We start from the raw sequence: 13,797 nt of genomic DNA, 5'->3' as shown, positions 1-13,797 counted from the left end.
CACCACTTCGTGTCTCTTCCCCTTTGGGGAACAACGAGAAGGCTGACACATTGTCTGGTGTCTGGCTCTGATACCATTATAACAATCCAGATCCACCACTAGCGGATATTATCCTCTTTGGGCTTTTCCTTTCGGGCTTAAGTTTTTAAAACGCGTCTGCTAAAAGAAGGTTTTCACACCCTTATAAATGATGGTTTGTTCTTCTCCCCCAACCAATGTGGGGCATCACACAAAGAGATCATAAAGTTATAACGACGTGGTGAGCTAAATTCATTCGAATCAAGACAATCAAACGAAACGGGTAAGAAGGAAGTAGGGGAGAGGTCCAAGTGGCCATGGATTAATTGAGAGAGAGAGAGTTACAATGAAACAATAATGCAAAGAAGAATCAAAGGTACGATGATTGTGAAATGTCTTTACCCGACCGTAAGTGTCCATGTCGGTGCTGACTTGTTCGGTGTTCATTTTGTTTCTTTGGGAAATGGGTTTGCCCAAAGAAGAAAAAAAGAAACCAAATTCCTCCTTTTGTTTTGACAGATTAAACTTTTTATTTCTTTATTTCTTTTTATTTTTTTAATTCAAATGGTCGGTTTCTTTTTCCACCTGTAGCGTGTTTGAAAATTATTCGAGAAAACTATTATAATATAACTGACAAACTTTTAAAGTGGTACGTTACGACACAGAAATAGTAGAGCATTATCTTAGATTATGTAGGGTTTTGCATCTACTATCTATTGTTATCGAGAAGTTATCAGTCATGTTGTGACAACGTCGTTTTCTCTTGAACGTTCGAGATGAACCAGCTTATGATTCTCTATCACAACAATGATGAGTAAGAGAGAGATTCGTGTCAAGTTGTTCGAAATGAACCCGCTCATGATTCTCTATCATAACCATGATGAGTAAGAGAGAGATTTGTGTCAAGTCGTTCGAGATGAACCCGCTCATGATTCTCTATCACAACAATGATAGTAAGAGGGACGTGTTTGTGATAGAAAGAATGGCACATCAGAGTTCTAGACGACTTGGTCTCTTTGCTTCTCTCCGACACAAATAGCTAAGCTTTTTAGCTTGTCTTATTGTCTAATGCCTTTCTCTAAAGTGGATTTTGGGATGGCCCCTTTGAACTTTTTAATGTTTGAGCTATGGATTAATTAATTCAAATATTTTCGAAGAATTAGGATTTAATTAAAATAATATTTGTCGATGATATATATTTTAATTCGCAGAAGGAGATAGAAATCTTATTACAATGTATCACTAACATCTGCTACAAACGTTTGATAACGATTTTAAAATTAGGTAGAGTTGAGTCCGATTGTAACCGACAAATCAAATTTTTAGTTTTCAAAAATTAGAATTCAACTCAATTTGAATTGGGTTGTTCGGGGACCGGCACCAGCCTACCCGAAACGGAACCGCTGGGGATACTCATTTGAAATCTGACTCAGATAGCTTTCACTGTCAACTAAAGTGTTACAAAAAAGAAAATGTCCGGGTTGAAGTTCAGTTTCTTAATTTTTCGTCTGAATATTCTGAAGCTAAGACCCATGAAATACTGCCTATTCAATCCAGTCCTTGATTTAACCTATTATATTGGTCTCCTCACCATCGAGTACAAAACTCTTTCCTTTCGGATTCTTTTCGTTCACTTTTTCTAACATTTCTAGCGAGACATCGTAAGATGTTATGATGCGCCCATTCCTATGACCATTCCTTTAATCCTTTTGGCTCTCGGGAGTCTCTTTATAGGATACTTGGCCAAAGTGTGACCTATTAGCAAGACTCGTCGATAGGCTAAGGCTACAACATGAAGGAAGGCGAATTAGTCCATTCGATTTTTGTTTCGCCTCTAACAGCTTCACTATCGCTCATAACTGGTATATGGATCTCTTTATTTATGTAGTGGTCGGCCGAGTCACCAAGTCATATGAATACTTCTTCTATGGAGTCGTTCGAAACATGTTTCACGCGTGTTTGAAAATTATATATAATATGTTATTTTTTAAGTTATATATTATAAAGGGCGTTTGAAAACTCTTTATTCATTTAACGTAGCTCGTTAAGTCGGATTTTTTTATTATTAGCATGTTTCACATTTTTTACTTTGCAAAAACATTGCATTTTCCCCTCTTTCCTTTGCAAGTGAAATTTACCCAACTTTTTCAAAGTAAAAACATACCATTTCACCCTCTTTGGACTCGCGATTAAAGTAAATATATATTTTTTTACAGCATCTTAAAATTTAAAACGGTGGAAAACCATTAAAAAAATAATAAAGTAAGTATAAATATAATATTAGAAACGTATATTTCTATTATATCTATAGATTTTTTATCGATGTACATAAGGGTTTTCGACTTTTTTATTATGAAGTAAAAAAGAATTATGAATCATAAAAAATAAGCAACAAAATATCATATTTAATCTGTTCGGTTTAAATTAAAATACATAGCATGAGAGTAAATAACCGACGTTTTTCAGGGACGTCTTTTAGTATAACAAGTGAAATACGAAGACGTAAATCTTAAACTTTACGAAAAATAATACATGTCAATTTACGGTTGAATTATGTCTGGTTTAACGTTTTTTAAGAACTTAATCTCGAAAACTATAGCGGAGAATTAGTTAATTAATTACTTGGATATTATGAGCGGTAAGTTAGTTGCCAAATCGTTGGCAGTTATTCTGGTTAAGTTAGTTGGTCGGAATCCATCAATTATGATATAGCTGGAGAAATATCTTTGTCTCACCGCTGGCTGCACCAAATGTTTGGTCCTACCACAAAATATAAATATAAATATATAAATAAAACATTCAAATTGAATTATTTTAAGTTGGATTTTTGGTCGGTTTGACTAATTATTTTTGACATATCGAGTGGACATCGGTAATCACATTTCTAAAATTTATAAAAATAAACTGTAACATAAAAATGCGATTTTTTTTGTAGGGTTATATTGGTCATTTCATGAATGGTACGAAAATTATTTTGTCTTTTATTATCATAATTTATTTACTCTTGCTCGTAAAAAGACAAATGAAATTGTTAAGATATGTTCATAATAATGTTCGAATTGACATTAAAATGTATGCTTTTGAGAAATTCAACCGTAATTCATCATTGCATTCTTTTGAACAATTAGTTATCTCTAAATAAATTATTAAAAAAAATTTAATATCGAAATATTGGTCGAATAAATTGGAATGAAACGTAGTTTTATTCTCCATAATTTTATACTCGTTCAATTTTAAAATGTAACGATTAAAATTAGTAGAAATAAATATTTAATACGTAAATACTTCGATCATTAATTTATTTTTAATTATATATTTTATTTTTTTTCCATTTTTCCGTTGTACAAATAATTGAGGATCGATCTTGGAAAGCATGTGCAAGCACGTGCACACGTGGAAGATAATGAAAATTCAAATAAGAAAAAAAAAACCTTACCTCTATTTAATTATCTAGCATTTATTTATTTATTTGATAATAATTTCATTTCTCTATTTTTAAAAATTATATATATATATATATACATTTTAAAATAATTATCGGAAGAAAGTAGATAAGTTTTAGATTAATTATTTAGGCTTTAAAATAATAAATTAAAATTATCCGTTCATTTAGATCTCTTAATTTACAAGTAAACTGTCTTAATATTGGCACGTGGGTTTAATTCAACATATAACTGCAACAATAATTTTATTTATTTATTTATTTATTTTTGTTAGAGATCAAATTGAACTCAAAGAACATTTAATCTAATGGTATTAAAGAATCGAATTCAGGTTTGGAAGAATCAAACACTTCGTTTTAGTAATATAAATCATTGCTTACTCAGATCTCATGGCTCGAGTCAATTCCCGATCTATCACTCGTCTTGTATATCCTTATCATTATCGAAAAAAAATTGAAAAATTCTGAGTATTGAAAGTACTTAGTAAGTAATTCTTTTAATAGGATCAAATTAGGACGGTGCACGTGTTGAGTTGGAGAAATCTTTTAGATAAGCCTGAAATTTCAAGTTGGTTGGGTTGATGATCTGAGTGACACCAATATATTTATAGTTTACTATCAAACCCAACATTCTTTCTTTAATGGGGTTGTCTGGTTGTTTTTTTTTAATTGTTAAAAAAATATTAATTATTAATACGTGTTAGTTTGAAACCACGTCTAAATAAGAGTGATTTTCAGGATATCGAACCATAGTTAAAAAATATTTGTATCGAACCATAGTTAAAAAATATTTAAAATGATCTTAATATATTTTAAATGCATTTATTAATATTATTGAGTTTAAATTAAATTTTAATAGGTGAGGGAACCCTAAATTTAATGGATATTAGTTGAACAAAGTAATATAATTATTTATTCCATTATGATAAGTTTTAAAGCATTTTATTAACTTATTAAAAATGTGTATTAATTTAAATTGTTAATAAAGCTGTATTAATTAATGGCAGTTACGTATATATTGAATCTACTATTAATATGCTAAATTAATGCAATTAAGTATTAATTAATATATTTTAATATATTAAACATAATTTTCCAACTCGGTAAAAAAATACAAAAATCATTTTATTTATTCTCTTATAATAATCTAAAATCACATTTTATTTATGTATAACTAAATATAATAATATTTTTAAAAATACGTCATAAATTTAAAAATTTTAGCATTAAAAAATAATGACGTGTCGGAGATATAATATTTAGAGAATATATTATAATAATTAGTTATTGAATATAACTTCGATATTCGTAATCATTAATATTCTTTCGTTTATCGTTTGTTTAGTAGTTTATATTTTCGTTATTTGTAGGGATTAGTTGGTAGCTTGTATCCTATTTAAACGTTATGAATATCAATGAAAATACATACCTTCGATTCTAATTTTATTTCTATTTCTCATTCTTAACACAACGGTTCGAAAAACTCGATTAATCCGATTGAATCTAATTTATTTACAACTTAAGCCTACTGCTAATGTCCGTTTTGGCCCGTTATATATCGTTATCAGCCACAAGATTTTTTAACTATAGCAAATATTTAGGTATCGAGTTTTTATTTATTTGGATTAGATAACTCAACCCAAACCGTATGGGTTAGACTCGGTTGAGTTGATCGAGTTTTTCGAATCGTCATATTATTTTAATGTAAACTAATCCAACCAAAATATTTTAAGGATGATTGAGTGGACCAGTTGAATTTAAAATATTTGAACCGGGTCGGATCGAACCGAACCAAATCGAACCCACAGATTTGACGGCAGAGAAGCGCGTGGGATATTTGTTTTTGAGTTTCACCGTCAGGCTTTTCCCATTTGACGGTGACACATTTCCTCTACTTTTTAGTGGCTTCCGTCACCGCCAACCACCAACTGCCACGCGTGCGGTTTCTTAGACTCTTATAGAGGCCACAACGCGGGTTTTTTTTTTTTTTTTCTTCTTATAATTATAAATAATTAAAAATAAAATAGAGACGTAAACGTGCACAACCGGACCAATAACGTCTTCCGCGTTGTGACCAACCAAATAATAACCGACCAATCATAACCCTCCACGTTCTTCTCTCTCTTTCTCTCTCTTCTTTTTAAGGTTCTTTCATACTTTTTGCCTCACATTTTGGATAGACCAAGTCAAGTAATTGGCTTTAGTTTTATATTCATCAATTATCGCAAAATAAACACTTTTTTTTTAATATTTTATTCATCAAACATAATATTATAGTTGGGGTCGAGATGTCGTCCCAAATCTGACAAAACATTTATTAAGTAATGAATTCGACACTAATCTAAATAGATAAAACACGTATTTATCTTTCTTACAGTTAAATGTTTGTTTATACTCTCACGTCTGTTAGATCAACACAGTCTTATATTAAAGTGAAACTTATGGAAATTTGAAAATATGTCGATGAAAATTTAATATTAATATAGGTTCAATACTCAACTAGTTATTAATGAAGTTGATTAATAACAATGCATATGTTAAGGAGAAGTTTCCACAACCGTATAAGAATTCCACAGCTTCATAATGAATGTTTTGTTTTCCTGTCCAACTGATGTGAGATCTTTCCATCTACCCCATTTAGATCTCACAATCCACTCCCTTAGACACCCAGCGTTCTCACTAGTCACTACTTGTCACAATTCACTGGCACATCGCGCAGTGTTTGGCTCTAATATCATTTGTAACAGCCCAAGCCTACCGCTAGTATTTTAATTTTCAAGTTCTTATACAAAGTTAAATTATAAATTTAAGTAGTAAACTTTTGAGCTTTTCTTTCGACTTTTAATTTTATGTTTAATAAAAAATATTTATTTTAAAAGTGTCCGATAATTCTTACATTAAAATTTACAGTAATGTACGGTCAAATATTATAACGAGTTGAAATTTTAAAATACGATGATTAAATATAATGAATAGAGTGGTATATAAAATATTTTCGAATTAGGGAAGATAAACTTAGCTTAGAATATAATTAAATTAATTTAGACATAAGCTCAACCGACACGAAAAGTAAAAAAGAAAAAAACCATTTCAATTTTACCTTACCTTAATTATTACCACACTTTATTATGCCACTTGTCACCTTAAAAATGTCATTCTTCCACATTTTTACTTTTTTACATTTCAACCAAAATAAAATAATCATTTTTTATTTCCAAGTCTTTCAATACAGTCAATAATTAAAATAATAATAATAATATAATATATATATATATATATATATTTCCCAAAAAAAATGTACTTCCCCTTTAACCTTACAATATTTCGCAGTAATTTACAAAATAATTTTTTTTAAAATATATTTTTGCTCATTACTCCATTACATTATTTAAACGGATGAAATTACCGAGAAAATAAACAATAGACCAACTAAAGATGGAAAAGTAAACGTTGTGGAGCTTAGAGCCTAAGAAGGAAACTCTCAAGGTAAGTTCAAGTCGGGAACTATCGTTAGAGAATCTTCTTTAAATTTATATAAACGCATGAATCATGACAGAATCTCGTTTTAATTTTTAAATAATGTATAAAAATTAATATTTAAATTATATTTATTAATTGAGCTAGACTTAAATTGGTAATGTGGGAGGAAGAGGTATTTGAATTTTCACAGGCTCACTTCGTTTGCTGATCCTACACGTGGTCGGATCTCTTTTCCAACAATTTTTCAATTTGACAATTTTGCCCCTCCCCCTTTTCCCCCTTATAAATACTCTTCCTCTCCTCTGCCATTTTCCCTCAAACACACACACTCTCTCACACTAAATTCTCAAACGTTCTTTGTACAAAAAATCAAATCCTCTAAAGATCAAATCTTTTTCTTCATTTTTTGAATTTCGATTATGGCTTCTCTTGTTTCTTCTTCTTCTTCTTCGTGGGTCAAATCTGGTTTTTCCTCTTCAATGTCGGAGTGTTTCTCTGTAAATATGGATTCCGGCAGGAACAGAGTCGCCTGTTCTCTTCATACTCCTTCCATAATTCAAATTCCTAAGCGTTCCCAGACTGCATTTCGGTCTCCGGTTAAGACCACGGTGCCGAAACCGGTACCGGTTTCGGCTCCGTCAGTGTCGGAGGAGTGGAATTTCTTGCAGCGGGCTGCGGCGATGGCGCTTGATGCTGTTGAGGATGCTCTGGTTTCGGCGGAGAAGAAGCATTCGTTGCCGAAGACGGCGGACCCTTCTGTTCAAATTGCTGGGAATTTTGCTCCGGTGCCGGAGCAGTCGGTTCGGAAGGGGCTGCCGGTGATTGGGAAAGTTCCGGAGTGTATTCGGGGGGTTTATGTTCGAAACGGCGCGAACCCACTTCATGAACCGGTGTCCGGTCACCACTTGTTTGATGGTGATGGGATGGTTCATGCTGTGGAGTTCACTGAGGACGGCGGCGTTAGTTATGCTTGCCGGTTTACGGAGACTCAACGGCTGGTTCAGGAACGAGCTTATGGCCGGCCGGTTTTTCCGAAAGCCATTGGAGAACTTCATGGCCACTCTGGTATAGCTCGGCTGTTGCTTTTCTATGCGAGAGGTTTATTTGGGCTGGTCGATCACAGCCATGGAATTGGAGTCGCCAACGCCGGTTTGGTTTATTTCAACGGCCAGCTTCTCGCCATGTCGGAGGATGATTTGCCTTACGAAATCAGAGTTACTCCGGCAGGGGATTTGAAAACCGTTGGCCGGTTTGATTTCGACGGCCAATTGAAATCCACAATGATAGCCCACCCAAAACTCGACCCTGTTTCCGGCGAGATGTTTGCTTTAAGCTACGACGTAATCCAAAAGCCATATTTGAAATACTTCAAATTCTCGCCGGAGGGGGAAAAGTCACCGGACGTTGAAATTCCCCTGCCTCAGCCAACGATGATGCACGATTTCGCAATTACAGAGAAATTCGTCATAATTCCCGACCAGCAGGTGGTTTTCAAGTTGCCGGAGATGATCCGCGGCGGTTCTCCGGTGATTTATGACAAAGAAAAAACCTCCCGATTTGGAGTTATGGACAAAAATGCCACCGACGCCGACGCCATTAAATGGATCGACGTTCCTGATTGCTTCTGTTTCCATCTCTGGAACGCTTGGGAAGAACCAGAAACAGAGGAAATCGTCGTAATTGGGTCGTGCATGACGCCGCCGGACTCCATTTTCAACGAATGTGAAGAGAATTTGAACTCCATCTTATCGGAAATTCGTCTGAATCTCTCCACCGGTAAATCGACTCGTCGGCCGATCATCGCCGAAACAGAGCAAGTGAACTTAGAGGCCGGAATGGTGAACCGAAATCAACTAGGGAGAAAAACCCAGTTCGTTTATGTTGCTCTAGCAGAGCCATGGCCGAAAGTTTCCGGTTTTGTGAAGGTCAATCTCTTCACCGGAGAATCCAGAAAGTATCTCTACGGCGAGCAGAGGTACGGCGGCGAGCCTCTGTTTCTGCCTAGAGAAGGTGCAGAGGCGGAGGACGACGGCCACATCTTGACGTTCGTTCACGACGAGAAGGAATGGAAATCAGAGCTTCAGATCGTTAACGCCATGACTTTGGAGCTTGAAGCTACTGTGAAGCTTCCTTCTCGAGTTCCTTATGGCTTCCATGGAACATTCATAAGCTCCAATGATTTACAGAAGCAGAAACAGAAAAAAGACGAGGTAAATTATAACAACACACGGTAAATAAAACAAAAAAAGGGAAAAAAATTGGAGATTTTTACCTGTGGGATGAGTGTGCTTCTACGTCCCCGGAATCTCCTCTGTTTTCCTCTGTTTCATCTCTACAGCCATAGGTGTATAAAGTATAAATAAGGACTTTGTTGGGGGTGATAATGCAAATAGAATTAAATATGAGGGGCTTTAAGAAACCAGGCTCGAAGCTTTTGTGAAGCTCAGCTGGTTTCTGTTTATTCTTTCAGTCATTTGTGAATTATTAATTTTTAGAAAGTAAATATTAATTATATATTTCAATTTCAATTATGTTTGTCTCTCTCTCTCTCTTCGTATAGGGGCATTATGGGTATTTTAATAATATATTGATTTTGATTTAGAAAATGCACATTTTTTTAATGGGTGTGATTTTATATTGAATGCGACAAATTACCATAATGAGTTAATGTTGATCGGTGATAATTGAATTATTATAAAGTCGCATCTCAAAAGTGGTTAAAATGTTACCAACTTTCTCGAGGTACGATAAAAAAAACCATTATGCACATATTGAGTCTTAAATAGTATCGATCCCGAGATAATAGAAAATCTTTCCACAAATATCTCGAGATGCTCGATGGTTTAAAGGGTCCATAAATTTAAACCCTTGGTTTATCGACGGCTCTTGTTTTGGTTGGAGATGAGAACAAAACATTCTTTATAAGGGTGTGGAGATCTCTCCCTAGACATGTTTTAAAAACCTTGAGGGAAAGTCCGAAAGGGAAAATTAAGAGAGAACAATATTTGCTAGTGCTTGACTTGGGCTATTACAAATGATATCAGAGCCAAAGACTGGGCGGTGTGCCAGTGTGGACGTTGGATCTTTGAGGGAGGTGGATTGTGAGATCTTACATTTGTTAGAGAGTAGAATGAAACATTCATTATAAGGGTGTGGAAACCTCTCCCTAGAAGATGCGTTTTTAAAAACCTTGAGGGAAAGTCCAAAGAGGACAATATCTACTCGTGGTTGACTTGGACTGTTACAAATGATATCAGAGCCAAACATTGGGCGGTGTGCCAACGAGGACGTTGGATCCTTGAGGGGGGTGGATTGTGTGATCTCACATTTGTTAGAGAGTAGAATGAAACATTCATTATAAGGGTGTGGAAACCTCTCCCTAGAAGACGCGTTTTAAAACCCTTGAGGAAAAGTCCAAAGAGAACAATATCGGTTAGCAATTGACTTGGGCTGTTACTACAACGAGGACGCTGGGCCCACGAGAGGGGTGGGTTGTGAGATCTCACATTCGTTGGAGAGGAGAGCAAAACATTTCTTATAAGTGTGTGAAAAACTCCTCCTAGTAGACATGTTTTAAAAACCTTGAGGGAAAGTCAAAAGAGAACAATATTTGCTGGCGGTTGAGTTAGGCTGTTACAAATTACTTTCGATGAATCGATGTCATAACTCGATGGATAAGACATCAATTACCATCTCAAACCTACCTTTTATCGTGCAATTAAGGGTGTCGTACTAGGTATGTCCTATATAAAGAAAATGGTACACATTTGGGCCTCATTGGAGGGCTGTTGTGGCTCAAAAGTGCTTGCACTTGCACAACAAACCCACAACTCATACCCCATTATTGAGTTGAAGTACATGAACATGCAGATGGATATTGATATGCAATCTCAAAAATGCTTACTTTTTCATGTTGTTGGTGCCAAGGACGAGCACCATTTCAAATACAATGAAGACTTTTGAGAGGAAGTCTACATCTTATCACACTAATTATTTCAAATTTAAATCATATGTTTGGTTGCATTGATTCTTAACACAAAAATAAGAACTTGAAAAGGAAAGTATTAATAAAATGATGATGAAAGTATTTGGAACCGGAATCGTGGGTTCTTTTGGAAATAGTTTCGTTTTTCAATTTTAGTATCAATAATGACTTGACTAGCTTTTTGGTGACGTTAGGATTCATAATTTTTAGTGTGGGTTCACGAACGTACACCTTTAGCTAGTTTGATTTGATGGAGGAATAAGTTAGTGTAGTTTAGCTAGCTATAACTTTGTATGAAAAGGGTCTGTCTCGTTTATACTCTCATATGTATATGTAATAGTTCAAGCCCACCACTAGTAGATATTGTCTTCTTTCGGCTTCTCCTTTCGAACTTCCCTTCAAGGGTTTTAAAACGCGTCTTTTAGGGAGAGGTTTCTACACCCTTGTAAAGAATACTTTGTTCTCCTCCTCAATCAATGTGGGATTTCACAATCCACCCACTTCAAGGTCCAGCGTCCTTTCTAGCACACCGCTCGGTGTCTATATCTACTAGCGATGGGCTTGGGTCGTAACAAATATTGTCCATTTTAGCCTGTTATCTATGGCTAATGCGTTTACCAGATAGAGATTTTCACACCCTTATAAAGAATATTTCGTTTTCCTTATCAATTGACGTGGGATCTCACAATCCACCCCCTTCAAGGCCTAGCGTCCTTCTTAGCACACCACTTGGTGTCTATATCCACTAGCGGTGGGCTTGGGTCGTTACAAATATTATTCGTTTTAGCTCGTTACATATCGCTAATGCATCTACCAGATAGAGATTTCCACACCCTTATAAAGAATATTTCGTTCTCCTCCTCAATCGATGTGAGATCTCACAATCCATCCACTTCAAGCCCCAGTGTCTTTCTTGGCACACCGCTCAGTGTCTATATCTACTAGTGGTGAGCTTGAATTATTACAAATATTGTTCATTTTGGTTCGTTACGTATCGCCAATGCGTCTACCTGATACATTATAGATATTATGAAGGTGGGTATTAAAAGTCAAAAAGAGTCCCAAAATTAAAAATCTATTTGTGCAATGATTAAAATGGAGAATCTTTGAATGTGTGGTAGCCATGGCTTGGCCAATGAAGAAGAATAATGCTTCCATGCTTCCATGTGTGAAGTTAGATAGGCCAAGTTTGTGCTTCTCTCACAACTTTGACACATTGACACATGTTCACAAAATACATTTTAAATTCCCGAACCCTTTCGGCTTTTAATACCCACCTGAAACAAAATATTCCCAATAGAAACCTCTTTCTAATAAACACGTTGACTAAACATAACAGGCCAAAAACAGACATTATCGACTAGTATCGTTACCGATCACTATGCTCTCGTTTAAATTACTCAGACTCGACCCTTTTCATATAAAGTTATAGCGAGCTAAACTACATTGGTGTCATCATTCGTCTCAGAACCCTAAATAAAATGTTCGAAGAAGAATATTCACGCCCAAACTGATACATTATTATATATATTTTAATAAGTTGCGAAGAATTTAACCACATGTCGGGATGGAAAAAAGCGTGGATGTTGCCAAGTGTTATTTATGATATGATAAAGAAAGGATACCACTCACTCTCTCTCCAATACATGAAAAGATTATATTAAAAAAAATATGAATTTATTATGTATTAAGGGTTTGGTAGGAACAAAATGAGTATGGATCCATTTCTTCTAGTACACTCTTTACCTTTCTACAATATAACTCATCATTATATATTATATGAATTATATGAATTTTAAATTATAATCGTCATCGATCTTTCGAGAAATAGAATATTCCTTTAATAATATTCTTAAGCTAAAAAAACGTCTATAAAATACCTTTAAAATTTAAAAAATTCCATCAATACCCTTCATGTTAATACTGTGTTTAAAAATACTCGTGAAAAAAAAATACCTATAAACTCTGTATTTAGATTGACGGTTGTTAGATTCAACTTTCTTCAGCATTCCCTACTACATGACCATGTTACCTACTCGTCTTTAGTTGCGAGTGAACTTCACGTACCCACACGAGTTATTTTAGCATGTTTTGTCCTATGATTTAGTTATTGAAAAGGAAGGTGCGTCTGGTTAATATATGTAGTAACTATCAATTCTATTAAACATTCTTAACTATCGTATCTTTAAAATCAGTCTTATTCATATGCTTTTTTCTTGTGAGATCCCACGTCGGTTGAAGAGGGAAACGAAACATTCTTTATAAAGGTGTAGAATCCTCTCTATAATGATGTGTTTTAAAATTGTGAGGCTGACGGTGATACGTAACGGGCCAAAACAGATAATACCCATTAACGGTAGACTTTGTTGGATGTGGCATACGGGCCTTGCTTTTGTTGGTCCATGGGCCTTTACCAATTGCTCTTGTTGGCCCATGGGCTTTTACCAATGCCTCTTGTTGGTCCATGGGCCTTTACCAATGCCTCTCGTTGGTCCATGGGCCTTTACCAATCACTCGACCGCGATCACGACGTTTCAAAGATCTTATATAGGATATGGTTGATTGAGAGTAAGTTCAAACAATGAATGTCTTATAGATTTATAGGTTACAAATGATGCATAGGAATGCAGGTTTCAAATTACAGGCTGAATCATGAACATGGAGTATAATTAGATTTCTATCTATAGACAAAATTCGTAATTTTCGATTCTTTGTTAATATCGAGATAGAACGAATATCAGATTGATATCAAAATTTCAACTTTTCGAGAATGAGCTAATACAAACATACATTGATGAATAGGATAATACTCATCTTTTGATAGAAAAATTTAAGCTATGCTTAATGCTTGAGAAGTAAATATGTAATTAAT

General features: G+C 34.7%; 1 protein-coding gene across 1 annotated transcript; it reads left to right on the top strand.

Annotated features, from left to right (window-relative positions):
• Positions 1-7,229: 7,229 nt before the first annotated feature.
• LOC111437497 (9-cis-epoxycarotenoid dioxygenase NCED3, chloroplastic-like) lies at positions 7,230-9,468 on the top strand. Its single transcript, XM_023075496.1, has one exon. The coding sequence runs from the start codon at positions 7,360-7,362 to the stop codon at positions 9,172-9,174; it is 1,815 nt and encodes a 604-aa protein (XP_022931264.1). The 5' UTR covers positions 7,230-7,359; the 3' UTR covers positions 9,175-9,468.
• Positions 9,469-13,797: the final 4,329 nt, after the last annotated feature.

This window comes from Cucurbita moschata, unplaced genomic scaffold (genome assembly GCF_002738365.1).
Source record: "Cucurbita moschata cultivar Rifu unplaced genomic scaffold, Cmos_1.0 Cmo_Scf00064, whole genome shotgun sequence".
NCBI classification, from domain to species: Eukaryota; Viridiplantae; Streptophyta; class Magnoliopsida; order Cucurbitales; family Cucurbitaceae; genus Cucurbita; species Cucurbita moschata.
The sequence above is the reverse complement of the archived record's forward strand: the minus strand, read 5'-3'. Positions and strand labels throughout refer to the sequence as shown.

Bases quoted from the DNA above. Each gene is read 5' to 3' on its own strand.
- LOC111437497 (XM_023075496.1), top strand. From the start codon at position 7,360: ATGGCTTCTCTTGTTTCTTCTTCTTCTTCTTCGTGGGTCAAATCTGGT.